The sequence below is a fragment of the Oncorhynchus keta genome, chromosome 2 (assembly GCF_023373465.1).
Source record: "Oncorhynchus keta strain PuntledgeMale-10-30-2019 chromosome 2, Oket_V2, whole genome shotgun sequence".
Classification (NCBI taxonomy): domain Eukaryota; kingdom Metazoa; phylum Chordata; class Actinopteri; order Salmoniformes; family Salmonidae; genus Oncorhynchus; species Oncorhynchus keta.
In genome coordinates, this window is record NC_068422.1 from 37382466 (window position 1) to 37396501 (window position 14036).

Sequence of the window (14036 nt, forward strand, 5' to 3'; positions counted from 1 at the left end):
CTACAGTTCAATCAGAGACCACTTACTTCCTTGCTATTGGAATGAGATGACACAGATAGCCTTGATGTATGTATTCACAAGCTCAATTTAGCCTACACATACCACAGCAGTTTGAAGGGCTGCAGGACTACCAAGAACATCACATCTCAGTGATGACTGAACCACACACACACAATGTATGTACTCACTTGAGTATGTCAGTTATGTCAATTCCATATGTGACTGGTTACAGGATCCTAGGATTATTGAATTTTTTTGACAAACTGTTCTCTACAGTTTATAAAACCAGGGTCCAATGTTTACTTTTTTTCTCAGTTGGCCAAAAATCTACTGGCCCAGACAGAATTTTGACTTTTTGGGACATCAAATCAAATTATATTGGTTACATAAAAATATTCAGCAAATGCTATTGCGGGTGTAGAGTAATTATTGTCATAGTGTAGTTTTAAAACGCATTGGAGCCCATTACTCAAATTTTTTTTATTGCATTGTTTAATTCATTGTATTAATTCATTAATTTTTATTTCTAACATACACTATTGTCTGTAATTCAGAGATTTTTTTTACATAAGAAAATAGGATGCTGACCCTTTAAGTCAGAACAGATATCAACATGGCTACAGTAGCCTACCCAAGACGAATGCTATAGGTGTCTTTTTGTATCCTTCTTTTAGCACACTATCAAAAGTAGCCAGCATATTGCTAGTACAGTATGTTCACTATTGAAAGTTTACTTTTTAAAATAACTAAAATAAATAAGCTCTTCGTGTAGATTGATGGGTGCTTCTTTTTGCTCTGGACAGCTTGCGTCAACTCACGTACAGCTCGAGCCCTCGAGAAGTTGTGACTCGTGGGAACATGGTGGTGCTTGAATGAGTGTCCAATCATATACCTCAAAAACCATAAGCATAACTTGTATGTGTGCAGTATTTAATGGTTTTCAATGGTAGACTGCAACAGAGCAGGTTAATGTTGAACTGGAATGCGAAAATGCTCTGAAAAGTTACTGGCACAACGAGATCCATTTGCCAACATGTTTTTACTGGCCCTGTTAATGTCTGAACCTGAAAAGTACAAAATGGTTTGGCATACACTGCAATTGGAGAAAGTAATGGGAAAGTAATGCAGCTTTTAAAGTTAATAAACTTAGATACCCACTTTGAGAAAAAGCCCTTTTAAGTTTTGCTGCAATTATCACAATGGCTAGAGAGCTCTTCCTTCTATACGACCATTCAGCACTGTTCACACTCTCTTAGCGCCACCCATCTCTTCAACAATTGACATGTAAACACACGAGTCAGCATGGAATTGTACTACAGAAAGTAATCTCTCACAACTGAGCTTTGTCTATAGCACCAGCTAAAATCAGGGCAGCAATGTTGTTGACATATGTAGCAACAATTTTTCCATAGCTACAGTTGAAGTCGGAAGTTTACATACACTTAGGTTGCAGTCATTATTAAAACTCGTTTTTTAACCACTTCACAAATTTCTTGTGAACAAACTATAGTTTTTGCAAGTCGGTTAGGACATCTACTTGGTGCATGACACAAGTAGTTTTTCCAACAATTGTTTACAGACAGATTATTTCACTTACAATTCACTGTATCACAATTCCAGTGGGCCAGAAGTTTACATACACTAAGATGATTGTGCCTTTAAACAGCTTGGTAAATTCCAGAAAATTATGCAATGGCTTTAGAAGCTTCTGATAGGTTAATTGACTCCATTTTAGTCAATTGAAGGTGTACCTGTGGATGTATTTCAAGGCCTACCTTCAAACGCAGTGCCTCTTTGCTTGACATCATGGGAAAATCTAAAGAAATCAGCCAAGACCTCAGAAAAAAAGTGTAGACCAACACAAGTCTGGATCCTGTTTGAGAGCAATTTCCAAATGCCTGAAGGTACCACGTTCATCTGTACGAACAATAGTACACAAGTATAAACACCATGGGACCACACAGCCATCATACCGCTCAGGAAGGAGACGTGTTCTGTCTCCTAGAGATGAACGTACTTTGGTGCCAAAACAACAACAAAGGACCTTGTGAAGATTATGGAGGAAATAGGTACTAAAGTATCTATATAAACAGTAAAACGAGTCTTATCTCTACATAACCTGAAAGGCCGCTCAGCAAAGAAGATGCCACTGCTCCAAACCGGTATAAAAATGCCAGACTACGGTTTGCAACTGCACATGGGGACAAAGATCATACGTTTTTGGAGAAATGTCCTCTGGTCTGATGAAATAAAAATAGAACTGTTTGGCCATAATGACCATCGTTATTTTTGGAGGGACAAAGGGGGAGGCTTGCAAGTCGAAGATCACCATCCCAACCGTCAATCACGGGGATGGCAACATCATGTGGTGGGGGTGCTTTGCTGCAGGAGGGACTGGCGCATTTCACAAAATAGAAGGCATCATGGAGGTAGGAAAATAATGTGGATATATTAAAGCAACATCTCAAGACATCAGTCAGGAAGTTAAAGCTTGGTCACAAATGGGTTTTCCAAGTGGACAATAACCCCAAGCATACTTACAAAGTTGTGGCAAGTTGGCTTAAGGACAACAAAGGCAAGGTATTGGAGTGGCCATTAGAAAGCCCTGACTTCAATCCTATAGAAATTGTGGGCAGAACTGAACAAGAGTGTGCGAGCAGGGAGGCCTACAAACCTGACTCAGTTACATCAGTCCTGTCAGAAGGAATGGGCCAAAATTCACCCAAGTTATTGTTGGAAGCAAGTGGAAGGCTACCTGAAATGTTGCCCCAAGTTAAACAATTTAATTAAAGGAAATGCTACCAAATACTAATTGAGGGTATGTAAACTTCTGACCCACTGGGAATGTGATGAAAGAAATGAAAGCTGAAATAAATCATTCTCTCTACTATTATTCTGACATTTCACATTCTTAAAAATGATGTGGTGATCCCAACTGACCTAAGAAAGGGATTTTTTACTCGGATTAAATATCAGGAATTGTGAAAAACTGAGTTTAAATGTATTTGGCTAAGGTGTATGTAAACTTCCGACTTCAACTGTATATCTTTCCAAAAATCTGTGATAGCCAAGATTATCTATAAACTGACCATGTAAGCCCCCATTCTGTTATAGACAGACGCCTATGACATGACAGACCAATCAGGACTCATCTCTTGGCATCTTCAGTCCCTCCATTATCTCAGCCAATCATGGCTGACCATGAAGGATCCTGTCTTTCTCCCTATATAGCTCAGTGCTTTCTCCTTGGCTAAGCTAGGCTCGTAATTTAAATATTTTATCCATATTTACAGATCACATACTAGTTTGTAATCAAGGCACATGTTAATATGTTCAAGAAGGCAATTCCGCAAAATAAATCTTTAAAAATCTATATATTTTATTTTCAAACCACCCTCCTATGAAGTAAGAACCAGAGTCAAACTCTCACCTTGAGGAATTTGGGCACATTTGATGCATGGTGGATGGTTCAACTCACCCTTCTCTTTGAGCCTCGCCCTTCTCCAGCTCTTGGATGACCCCCAGTAACACCTTGATGGTCTCCTGACTGGAGCTGATGAGGTTTTCCATGGCCTGGAGCTTTCCCTTAATATCCCCATTCCCAGGTAAGGGCACTATCTGCTGACAGGCACCCTGCCGTTCTGGAGGGCAAGCCTGATCCTCCAGGCCCGACTGTGTTTTCCTTGGGGCTGGTAAAGTCCCTGATTGGTACTGATGTGCCTTTATCTTGACCACAGAGCAGCCAGCACTGTGGGGGTGGGGCAGTGTCTGAGACTGTTGTCCATTGGGCTGCATGGCCTTCTTGCGTTTGTGGTGCACCGACGGACTCCCTAGGCCTAGACTTTCCACTTGCGTCAAGGAGTTCCAGGCAACAGGACTTGTGACCTTTAATCTTGTGTCCTGTAAGAGTTCCTCGCAGTTTGCCAACTGGCGTTTGGCGGAAGGGTTGGCACCCGTCGTGTCCACTTTGGATAATACTTTGTGTTTGGTCCTCACGCCAGAAGCCTGGTTCTCCGGCTCTCCCATGGGAGTTGGGTCATTTGCAAAGCACTCTGTGTCCTTTGTGAGGAGAGAGGGGTCCGGGCATGCACGCCCGTCTACGCAGTTGGCACCGGATAACAGATCCTCTGTGCCACTGCTGTCGTCCCTGTGGTGGAGCAGTGCCTGTGTCTGCCGCACATGCTTCCCTGCACCCTGAGATGATGAGCACTCCTCTAAACTCACTGCCTCGTCCTGACCTTTCAAGTCACTCAAAAACCCATTGTTTTGACCCTTGTAGTCCTCCACCAAGGCCGTGTGTTTGATGGTGTGTCCTTTCTTTCGCTCGAAGGGGAAAGTCTGGTAGTGTTTCGTAAGGTCTGGTGACGTCTGAACACCCGTGCTCTTAGTCACATTGGGGATGGAGCGCCGCGCAGGCATCGCCATGTACTTCCTGTATGCCACTTTACAGGAAATGGACCTTGCTCCTCGCCCCCCTGCCCGCTGCTCGTTCTGGGCGTCACAGATATCCTTGAAGCGGACTTGTAAGGCTTTGTTCCTCTTCTTCACCTGCTGTTTGCCGTCAGGACCGTATTGTGCCTCCAAGCTATGTGACGGGCCTGTCTCTGAATCTGACTCTGAGTTGGAGAGCACAACCCTGCTGCTCTCCTTGCTCACCATGGTTTCTGTGAGAAGGGAGAGAAATATACAGTGTATGTCATAATATGCTGGGGTTTAATCACAGTACATTTACTTTAGGCAGCAGATTATTTTTATTTTCTTTGTTCTGTTACTGAGCAACTAACATCTAGACTGTCAGGGCCCGGTTGCATAAAACATCTTAAGTGTTTTCCTTAAGGGTCCACCTTAAGGAATAATTGTCCCTTATCTAAGATAATTGTTTAAGGGTGTTAAATAGATCCCCTCAACTATTCCCTTAGGTAAGAGCATACTTAAGGGGTTTTACTGTAGTTTGAAAGCATGTACGGCTGAAAGAGTAGATAGCTAACTAGCCAGCTAGCTTTGTAGCCATGGTTTGTGCACCTTCCATTGTTTAGGTAAGTAGCTAGCTGGTTAATGTTTTCCTTTTGTAACCAGGGCAGACGAAAGCGACATTCAACTCCACAAATGACGTTTACATTGAAATCGATACTGAATGAAACAGTTAAGGTACATCATGTGGATCCTTAACTTTGCCACTCAATTTAAGGGGGGGATTCACCTTAAAATGTTTTGTGCAACTGACTTAAAGTTAATGAAACTTTAAGGGAAAAGATAACTTTAAATGTTTTATGCAACCAGGCCCAGAGATGAATTTATACGAAATCACGATTTATGTCACAGATGAGACACACACAGACACAGACTTATTTTATGTTATTATTGTTATGCCAAATAAATATTTCTATAGATATTCCACATTCAGAGCTGTCGTATTTAAGGGCCTGTAGTGCATTGAATAATGTTTGACTTTGTGTCATTGGAATAGTGTATGAGATTTATAATAGATTTGATTACCAACGGACTAACATGGAAAGCAGTTTTAGGGAATGAAATTGTGTTAAAAGGAAATATCAGAGCCGAGCTAGTTCATCATCTTTATACGATGAGACACTATGTGATAAATAAACCTGAACGCATCATTTGTTACTAAACAAATGTAGGCCCTTCATGGCATAGTCACTTCTCTGAAAGCAATCACGTTCAATCATTTTGAGACGTAGTCAATCCATCAGTATGCTTGGTGACATACTGTTTTTTCATCTCAAACTCCTTATAAGTCCAAAGTCCAAAGCACTACCCAACACAATTGCTTATAATGAAACAGACTGTAATGAGGTTATGAAGTTATGTAGAAAAATAATATGTATGTCATTGATATTTTGGAGTTATCTAAGAGCCTGTATTAGCCTTAGCATTGCCTTCTGTCCATTTTTTATTTTTTTTTATTTATTTTACCTTTATTTAACTAGGCATGTCAGTTAAGGACATATTCTTATTTTCAATGACGGCCTGGGAACAGTGGGTTAACTGCCTGTTCAGGGGCAGAACGACAGATTTGTACCTTGTCAGCTCGGGGGTTTGAACTCGCAACCTTCCGGTTACTAGTCCAACGCTCTAACCACTAGGCTACGCTGCCGATTAGTCCATGTGGGCAATATATGAGCACTGATTCTACCACACTACCCCTAATGTCACCTGAATAAAAGGAAGAAAGGAAGCCCCATTATCAACGTTTTAAAGAGAGTCTGTCAGTACTTCAGGTCCTCTCACTCACACAATATTAAGATAGCATTGGACAAGGGCTGATAAAAGGGCCAACTGAATGCATTGGGAATCGTGCCAGGTGTTTTACTTTGTAGCCTTGTAGACATTATGACCTTTTTTTGTATCTCAGACTACAGATGAAAGGGAAGCCTTTTTAGATATATTCTTCTTGCCATCTCAAACCATTGAATTGTATCTAGATCCATACAAAGTCCCCTCTAGTGGTCCTTACTTTATATTCAAACACAAGACAAAGCATGTAAAGAAGCTAAATGCTAATTCACACATAGAGAATATATACTGTATATTTAAAAAAAATCCTCATTCCCTCAAGGTTCTTGAGCAAACCTGGAGTGTCATATGATCATTTTAAAGACAACTGAGTATGTGTCACCGCCACAGCTCCTCTGAATAACCAGTTACTTTTCCTCTTCATACTCACTCCCTACTTCCCAGGGCTACCTATCACTGCTAATGACCAGAGGTTCTTCCCTGGTTTGGCCCCAACCATCCAGGGGATTATGAATAATGCATTGACTCTAAAATTGCAAAAGCAATCCTCTTAAATCTCCTTATGAACTCTGGCAGACCATGCTGTCTGTTACAATTGCCCTTCAGTTCTTCATACAGAAATGTTAGATAGAAAATATATATATATATATATATATGAATATATATATATGAATATATATATATATGAATGTATCACTATCCCTGCTAGCAAATCTATAACATTGCTGACTTACGATACTCAGCTCTGCGTCCAGCTCCAGCATGTGAACATGCTTCTAGAGAGATTCTCTTGAGGTGTAGTGATTGACATGCTCTCCTGATAAGGCGTGTTTGTAGGATTAAAATGCAGCCTATCCACTCTCATAAATGGTATAGTAATGGTATTACAGAGGCATTGATAGCAGCACTATCAATGTCATTGACCTTGACACAGCACACGTGATGCATATCATCAGTGAATGGAAAACCATATCTCACTTGCAGTTTGCTGTCTATCTGCTGCCAAGGCATGTTTTCTCAGTGCATCAAATCATAGCAATCCGTACTATTTATGTTGTGACACCACATACTAATTCCCCAACACAGTGGTGGTTGGTGCTGTTTAAGCATATTGGATGGCTGTCATTCATATTCTATTCACCCAGCTCAATGTAACATTGATAGGTTTCGGCTAGTACATTATACTCCCTATACCCATCGTTGCTACAACCTAGCCCATGATTGGTCGAGATGGGTTTTTTTTGTAGTCAAGGTGACAAGCAGTGACACATCAATACTGTCTTGCACACTCTTGCCTACATGTAGCTGATCTAGAGTGTAATCATTAGTCCAACAGTTGCAAAGAAGTGTTTTTATTGGACAAATTCAGGTAAGTTTATCCCCGTTATATTCCACTTGCTTCATTATAAGAAACATTTTTCAATAGAATCGTCGGAATGAATACACACAAACACAATTCACTTTCATAGCAACCACATGCTCTCAGTTGTCTGTGGCCAGGCGAAAAAACCTTTCCAAACCAAACCTTCGTATCATAACCATTAACCACTACACACAGCCTACATCATTGTGATAAAGTAGCTTAGCAGCTACACCGGCGGGCCCCGGTGGCAATAAATAAATTAAACCAAAAATGTACTTTGACTTGGAAGAGTGCCAGTGTTGGATAGCTAACATAGCATCCCTCTCTGTTTGTGCCGGGTGTTTGAGTAGGCTAAACAAGCTAGCTGCAGCCACCAGCTAAGTAAGTGAAATTTAATGTAAAAATATAGACAGCTCTCTCTTTATTGCCCTCTCTCTCGCTTCTCTTTCATTTTGTAAGAAATCTATTGTCTTTCTCTGTCTTTTTTAACCTTTATTTTACTAGGCAAGTCAGTTAAGAACAAATTCTTACTTTCAATTTCAGCCTAGGATCAGTGGGTTAACTGCCATTTCAGGGGCAGAACGACAGATTTAGTACCTTGTCAGGATTTAAACTTGCAACCTTTTGGTTACTAGTCCAATGCTCTAACCACTAGGCTACCCTGCCGCCCCAGTCAACTACTCACCACATTTTATGCACTGCAGTGCTAGCTAGCTGTAGCTTATGCTTTCAGCTCTATATTCATTCTCTGAATAGGCGGACAACATGTCAGTTCATGCTGCAAGAGCTCCAATACGTTGGAGGACATCCTCCAGAAGTTGTCATAATTACTGTGTAAGTCTATGGAAGGGGGTGAGCCTGAGCCTCCTAGGTTTTGTATTGAATTCAATGTACCCACAGGAGGAAGGAAGCTAGCTGTCCTACGGCTATACCATGGTGCTTCCCTACAGAGTGCTGTTGAGGCTGCTGTAGACCTTCACTGAAAAACAGTGTTTAAAATCATTGTTTTGGTAACGTGAATATATTTAGTACAGTTGTATCTCAAAAATACAACTTCTAATGTTTTGCTATTTTCATTTTTTATGAAATTCACTGAGGAGGATGGTACTCCCCTTCCTGCTCTGAGGAGCCTCCACTGCCACACATGTACCCTTAAATGAACCAAACAGTACCATGTGAGATCATTATGTGTACCTCTGAAGGCACATTATGTGTATTTAGATATTTTTGTACCCCAGGGAAGAATACTGTACTCTAACCATACCCTTTTTACTGAGTGTGTATGGCACAGTCCGAGCACTGCTCACAGCACCATGTAAGTGTTATTTACACAACAAAATTAATTTATATAACATACAGTACCTCACAACTCTATTTGTGGAGTAAAGATCATTAGTATTATCTACTGAAGAACCTAATCGCGGAATATGATATGGCACATGGTAATTACATGGTGAAAGGAAAAGCTACTTGTAAACCTAGGTTGTTTCTCAATATTATCAAAGAAATATAACTTTCAATATTTATTTATTAGATTCACTGAGGAGGATGGTCCTCCCCTTGCTCTTCTGAGGAGCATCGACTGCCCCAATGCACCAATTCCCCCATGACACCATCTTGGAAAAACCCATTATACAGAGAGAGATAATTAAGATAAAAGGCCTGACATGGTGTGGTATAAGGCGAATATACCACGGCTAAGGGCTGTTCTTACGCATGACACATCGCAGAGTGCCTGGATATAGCACTTAGTTGAGGTATATTGGCCATATACCACAAACCTTAGAGGTACCTTATTGCTATTATAAACTGGTTACCAGTGTAATTAGAGCAGTAAAAATAAATGTTTTGTCAACCCTTGGTATACGGTCTGATATACAGTACCACAGCTTTCAGCCAATCAGCATTCAGGGCTCGAACCACCCAGTTTATAATTGGGAATATCTGAGGACACACGCCAGATGTGTGTGTTGCATAGCATATTGGCACCCTTTTTTTAATACTAGGATGCCAAAAGAGGAGGGGCCATAACTCTTTGTTGGGTACTTTGTATCTACTGTTTGATCATGCAAGTTTACCTAATCAGAAGTACTTCGCCATCCATTGCAGAATATGTGATTTGAGAATAATGTGCCTGATGTGGGGACATCTGTAAGAATTGGTTTTCTTATCATTATCATACTGGCCTTCCCCACATGAAAAAATACTACAGTTTACTATAGAATATTATAGTACTTAATATAGAATTCTGTAGCAAATTGTAGTATACTGTAGAATACTATACTCCACACTGCAGTATCCCTCGATCATGTTTAGTACTTACTATATCATTTTTTTTGTATACTGTAGAATACTTTACTACACACTGTAGTATATGTGTGGTATTTACTATATATTTTTTGACATTCCCACCAAGTTATAGGCTAGGTATCCCCCAGTAATGCACATCCTCATATCTCGGTTCTGTCTGTCTGGTGAATTCTTAGTAACTTGCTGGGCTGCAGGATACACCTGAGACAGTGTGCTTTATGGCATTGGCTTAAAAGATTCATCACTGCACTGCACTTTCTTTTACAAAGGAGTAGGGGAGCTTTTAAAAAGGCCTCAATTTTCTCATCATCTCACTGAAAGCCAGTGCTATGAAATGGATCTTTCCGAACAGTAAGTTTAGCATCGCCATGACAAGGAGAAGTGCATTACACCTGACGCATTGACATGGTTACAAGGGAGAGAGAGCTGTGAGGAGCTGAGGGGTGTTTCCCAGAAGCAGGAGAGAGTGAGATGGCAGATTGGTTAATGTTCCCATGCCTTACAGTAGCTGTTCCTTGCCCAATTGTACCATATTTACAGGTTACTGTGAGCCACCCTTTTTACTCACTCACTGACGAGGGTATGGCTGCTGATGTTTCAAAGAAAGAGTAAGATCATTTGAATTGCTCCAACAACAGTAAAGGATGAAGGAACTAAGTGGTTGGTTTCTCATAAACAGAGCCAAGAGAGAATCCAATATTTGATTAGACTGATAGAGACAGAGGTGGGGGCCTAGGATAGAAGATGGTTTGGGCACACCATAAGCTGGTTTCTAAGATAGAGGTTTCTGTAGAGACAGAGATTGGTTTGAAATGAGGCAGGGGGACAACAAACCCTCTGAACTGGTTTCAGAAGCCTCGTTTGCACCTTGCGCTAATGTGGATTTTGTGATCTGATCAATATGATCCAACCAGTGTCACATCAACACATGGTATTAAAATGTGTTTCTTATCTGTCCACTATGTCTGCATTGTGACCAGATTTCCAGTTGTCTTCCTGTATTTATTTTGAAAGAAATATGAATTATTGACAATTATTGATGCAATACATTAGTGGTGCTACCTGTCAATTATTTTAGAGGCTTGCATAATGATTTAATTGGCTTGACCATCCAGCTTTGTTTACACTTGATCGATATCCAGATACATTGGATCCCTGATTACCTCCGGAGGTGGTCCGGAAGATCTCATCACAATCAGATCACAATGCGTCTTTTAATCATCTACACCTGCCCCAAAATTTGGGCACAATCAGAATGTGGACAAGATCAGGACAAAGGATGCATGTTAGCACCAGGTATAAACGGGGCTATAGAGAGAGAAGGGTGGGATGACTATGAAACAGTATTTAATAGACAGAGAGAGGAGAGAGAGAAAATCTGATCTGCCCTCTATGTGATGCAGTGCTCTGCCGGGAGCGTCAAGATCGCACGTCATTACTCATGATAAGTTGCGAGTCCCAGGTGGGATCCTCATCTCCTCGTCACATGAAGCCTTGAGGAACACATCTATCGCTCATAATAATCACTGTACTTTCAGCAGCACTACTGTAGCTATGGTATGTGTTCAACACTGAACACCAACTACATCTCACTGCCACAAGCACTTGAGCACTATCATTGATATCCCTACAAATGATACAATGCCAATGATCACATGTGTTAGCCCATTGAAAAGAGCAATAATGGTCAACCCTTAAGTGCAATCGATCAATGCTACAAGACTAAATCAATATGTAAAATCTAACTGAATATTCACCTTAACATTTCCTTGTTCAGTAATCTGTTCATTACACTTTCTAAACAGGAAATTAGATAGTATCAGCCAAAAGTGAAACAGATAACATAAAGACAACATCATTGCTGGTTGGCTAGAATGCCCCCTTTGAATCCTCCACATATCAGCGTCTAGACAATAAAGCAACCGGACATACAGTATATCAGAGCAAATACAGTAAAGACATTCAAACCACTCGGGCACCTGCTGTATCTTGACAAATCAAAGCTGATAAACTGACACTAAGTGCAGATTCTCCTATGTTTCTATATTAACTTCCCATCATTATTACTATACAGACTTAAGTGTTCAACACTTACCTTGAGAAACAAATCAGTGGAGCAAAGGATGAGAAAGCAGAGATCTCCCACTGAGCTGGTGCATATCCATTCATGTAGTGGCATAGAGAGCTCCGTCCAGAGAGAGGATAGGGTACCAAAGAGACAGCCACTGCAGTGACAGCTGGATAGTTGTGGCACATCGGCAAAGGTTCAGGATAGAAAAGAAAACGGCCTCCAACTCCGTAAGGTCCACAATGAAGTCCTCCCTACTTCTCTCTCTCTCTCTCTCTCTCTCTCTCTCTCTCTCTTTCACCTCATTCAAGCATCACTGACACTCGTCCTCTGCCGCTCCTGCACTCACCGGCAATAGGCACTCGTACAGTACATGCTGCTGCAATCCCTGTGCATTTGGGAGTGTGCGTGTTTGTGAGTGAGAGAGAGGAAGAGAGAGAGAGAGAGAGAGAGAGAGAAAGGCAGAGGGGAAGAGGGAGGATGAGAGCTAGGGAGGGTGAGAGAGGGGAAAGCGCAAGCTGCTGGGGAAAGTCCATAGTTGCCACAGCTGGTGAGCTCACGCATTAACAGTAAAAACCTCCTTATCGTGTCCTCTGAGCTGGTGTAGTGGCATAGGGTCTGATGAGCTGTTATATCATCTGAACGGCTTCCCAGATTGCCTGTGGGGAAGGCTCTGAAATAATAATGCATTGTGTTTTTAATTGGATGTCTCCTTCCCTTGTTACTTTTAGATATCTGACACCCTGTTTGTGAAAGGAGAAGAGAAGAGACAGAGGGGGAAGGAAGAAAAAGAGAGAGAGGAATTGAGAGAGTATTAGTATGTAGTCTGGAAGGAGAGAACGAGAGGAAGAGATGTGGACACCAAAGAAGAATTAATCAACTGTATCCAACTCTGCATGTCTACCGCCGATCGCTGACCTCACAAAGAGAACTTGACTTGCAGTCGTTTTACCATGTTACTGGGATTTGCATATACTAGCAAGAAAAACAATGCCTACAGTATATCAAAGCCCATCTCCCTTTGAGTTCTTGATTGGTGCAAAGTGTTCTATTATTTTTCTCTGCATTCAAGGTCAGTGCACAGGCAATACTTCCATTCTGTCTGTGGGTTGTGAAATACTTTACTCAGTTGGCTGTGATACACGCTAGATATTGTGCAGTGAAATGTTGGTGTGCATATCATGAGGGTGATATGTGATATATCAAGATGATGATATGTGATTGGAAAGGATCTTCAAAACAATAAAATCCTCCACCATTGTATGTTTTCTTTTCCTCTGCTGGGTAAGCTACTGCAGAACAAGGTTGAAATACAGCAGAAATGAGACACTAAGGCACCACAAGTGGCTGCTGTGAGAGCTCTCAGCCAGTGTGACTAAAAGTTTGCCTGTGCTTTGCTTGAGTAAGCAACCTGCAGAAAAGCTTTCCAAATAACGTTTGTCGTGCAAAGAGATGAGGGGGAGGCGGAATGGTAATCTGCTGACTGGGAGTGTAGCACCTATTTCTCAATGCCAGAAATGCATATAATGGTAACTTAGGGCACCCAAAGATAACATTCACAAATGATAAAACTCTTCAATCAATTGTTATAATATTGTAATCTTTTTCTAAAAGTTGGGTTTGAGGTTTTCTCCAAATCAGCACTAACTTCTGGAAACAATCCCACAATATCCCGTGGTGAACGTCACACAGTGAATGAAAAGATTCTTTAAAATGTGTGAGAATGAGGCGGGCAAATTGGACATCTACTCGTCAATCTGAGGGGCACATTTCATCCCTGAGAACTTTCTGAGTCATCAACAATGGAAGGAGGGCTTCATCAAGAAGTTGCTTCTCAAAGTAGATGTTGTCCCTACCATCAATGGGGCTTCTAAAGCATCTCAAACAGCCAGCTGTACCAGCAGAAACCGAGAATTATCACGGGCTTCAGTGAGCATGGAAGTGATAAGGGTAAGTGAAAGAACTAGCTTGGTACCTTAATGCTAATGTTAACTAGCTATAAAGCTACCGCATTTAGCTCATGTTTTCCATCTAAGT

At 41.2% G+C, this 14036-nt stretch overlaps 1 protein-coding gene across 1 annotated transcript in view; it reads right to left on the reverse strand.

The window, feature by feature from the left end:
• Nucleotides 1-12485, reverse strand: part of LOC118361746 (inhibitory synaptic factor 2A-like) — a 31824-nt gene extending 19339 nt beyond the window's left edge. Inside the window, exons 1-2 of the mRNA XM_035741931.1 lie at nt 12027-12485; nt 3479-4664 (exon numbers count right to left, since the gene is read on the reverse strand). Coding sequence (XP_035597824.1) covers nt 3479-4659 — 1181 coding nt within the window. The 5' untranslated portion in view covers nt 4660-4664; nt 12027-12485. The remainder of the gene's footprint in view (nt 1-3478; nt 4665-12026) is intronic.
• Between the last annotated feature and the right edge of the window lie 1551 nt (nt 12486-14036).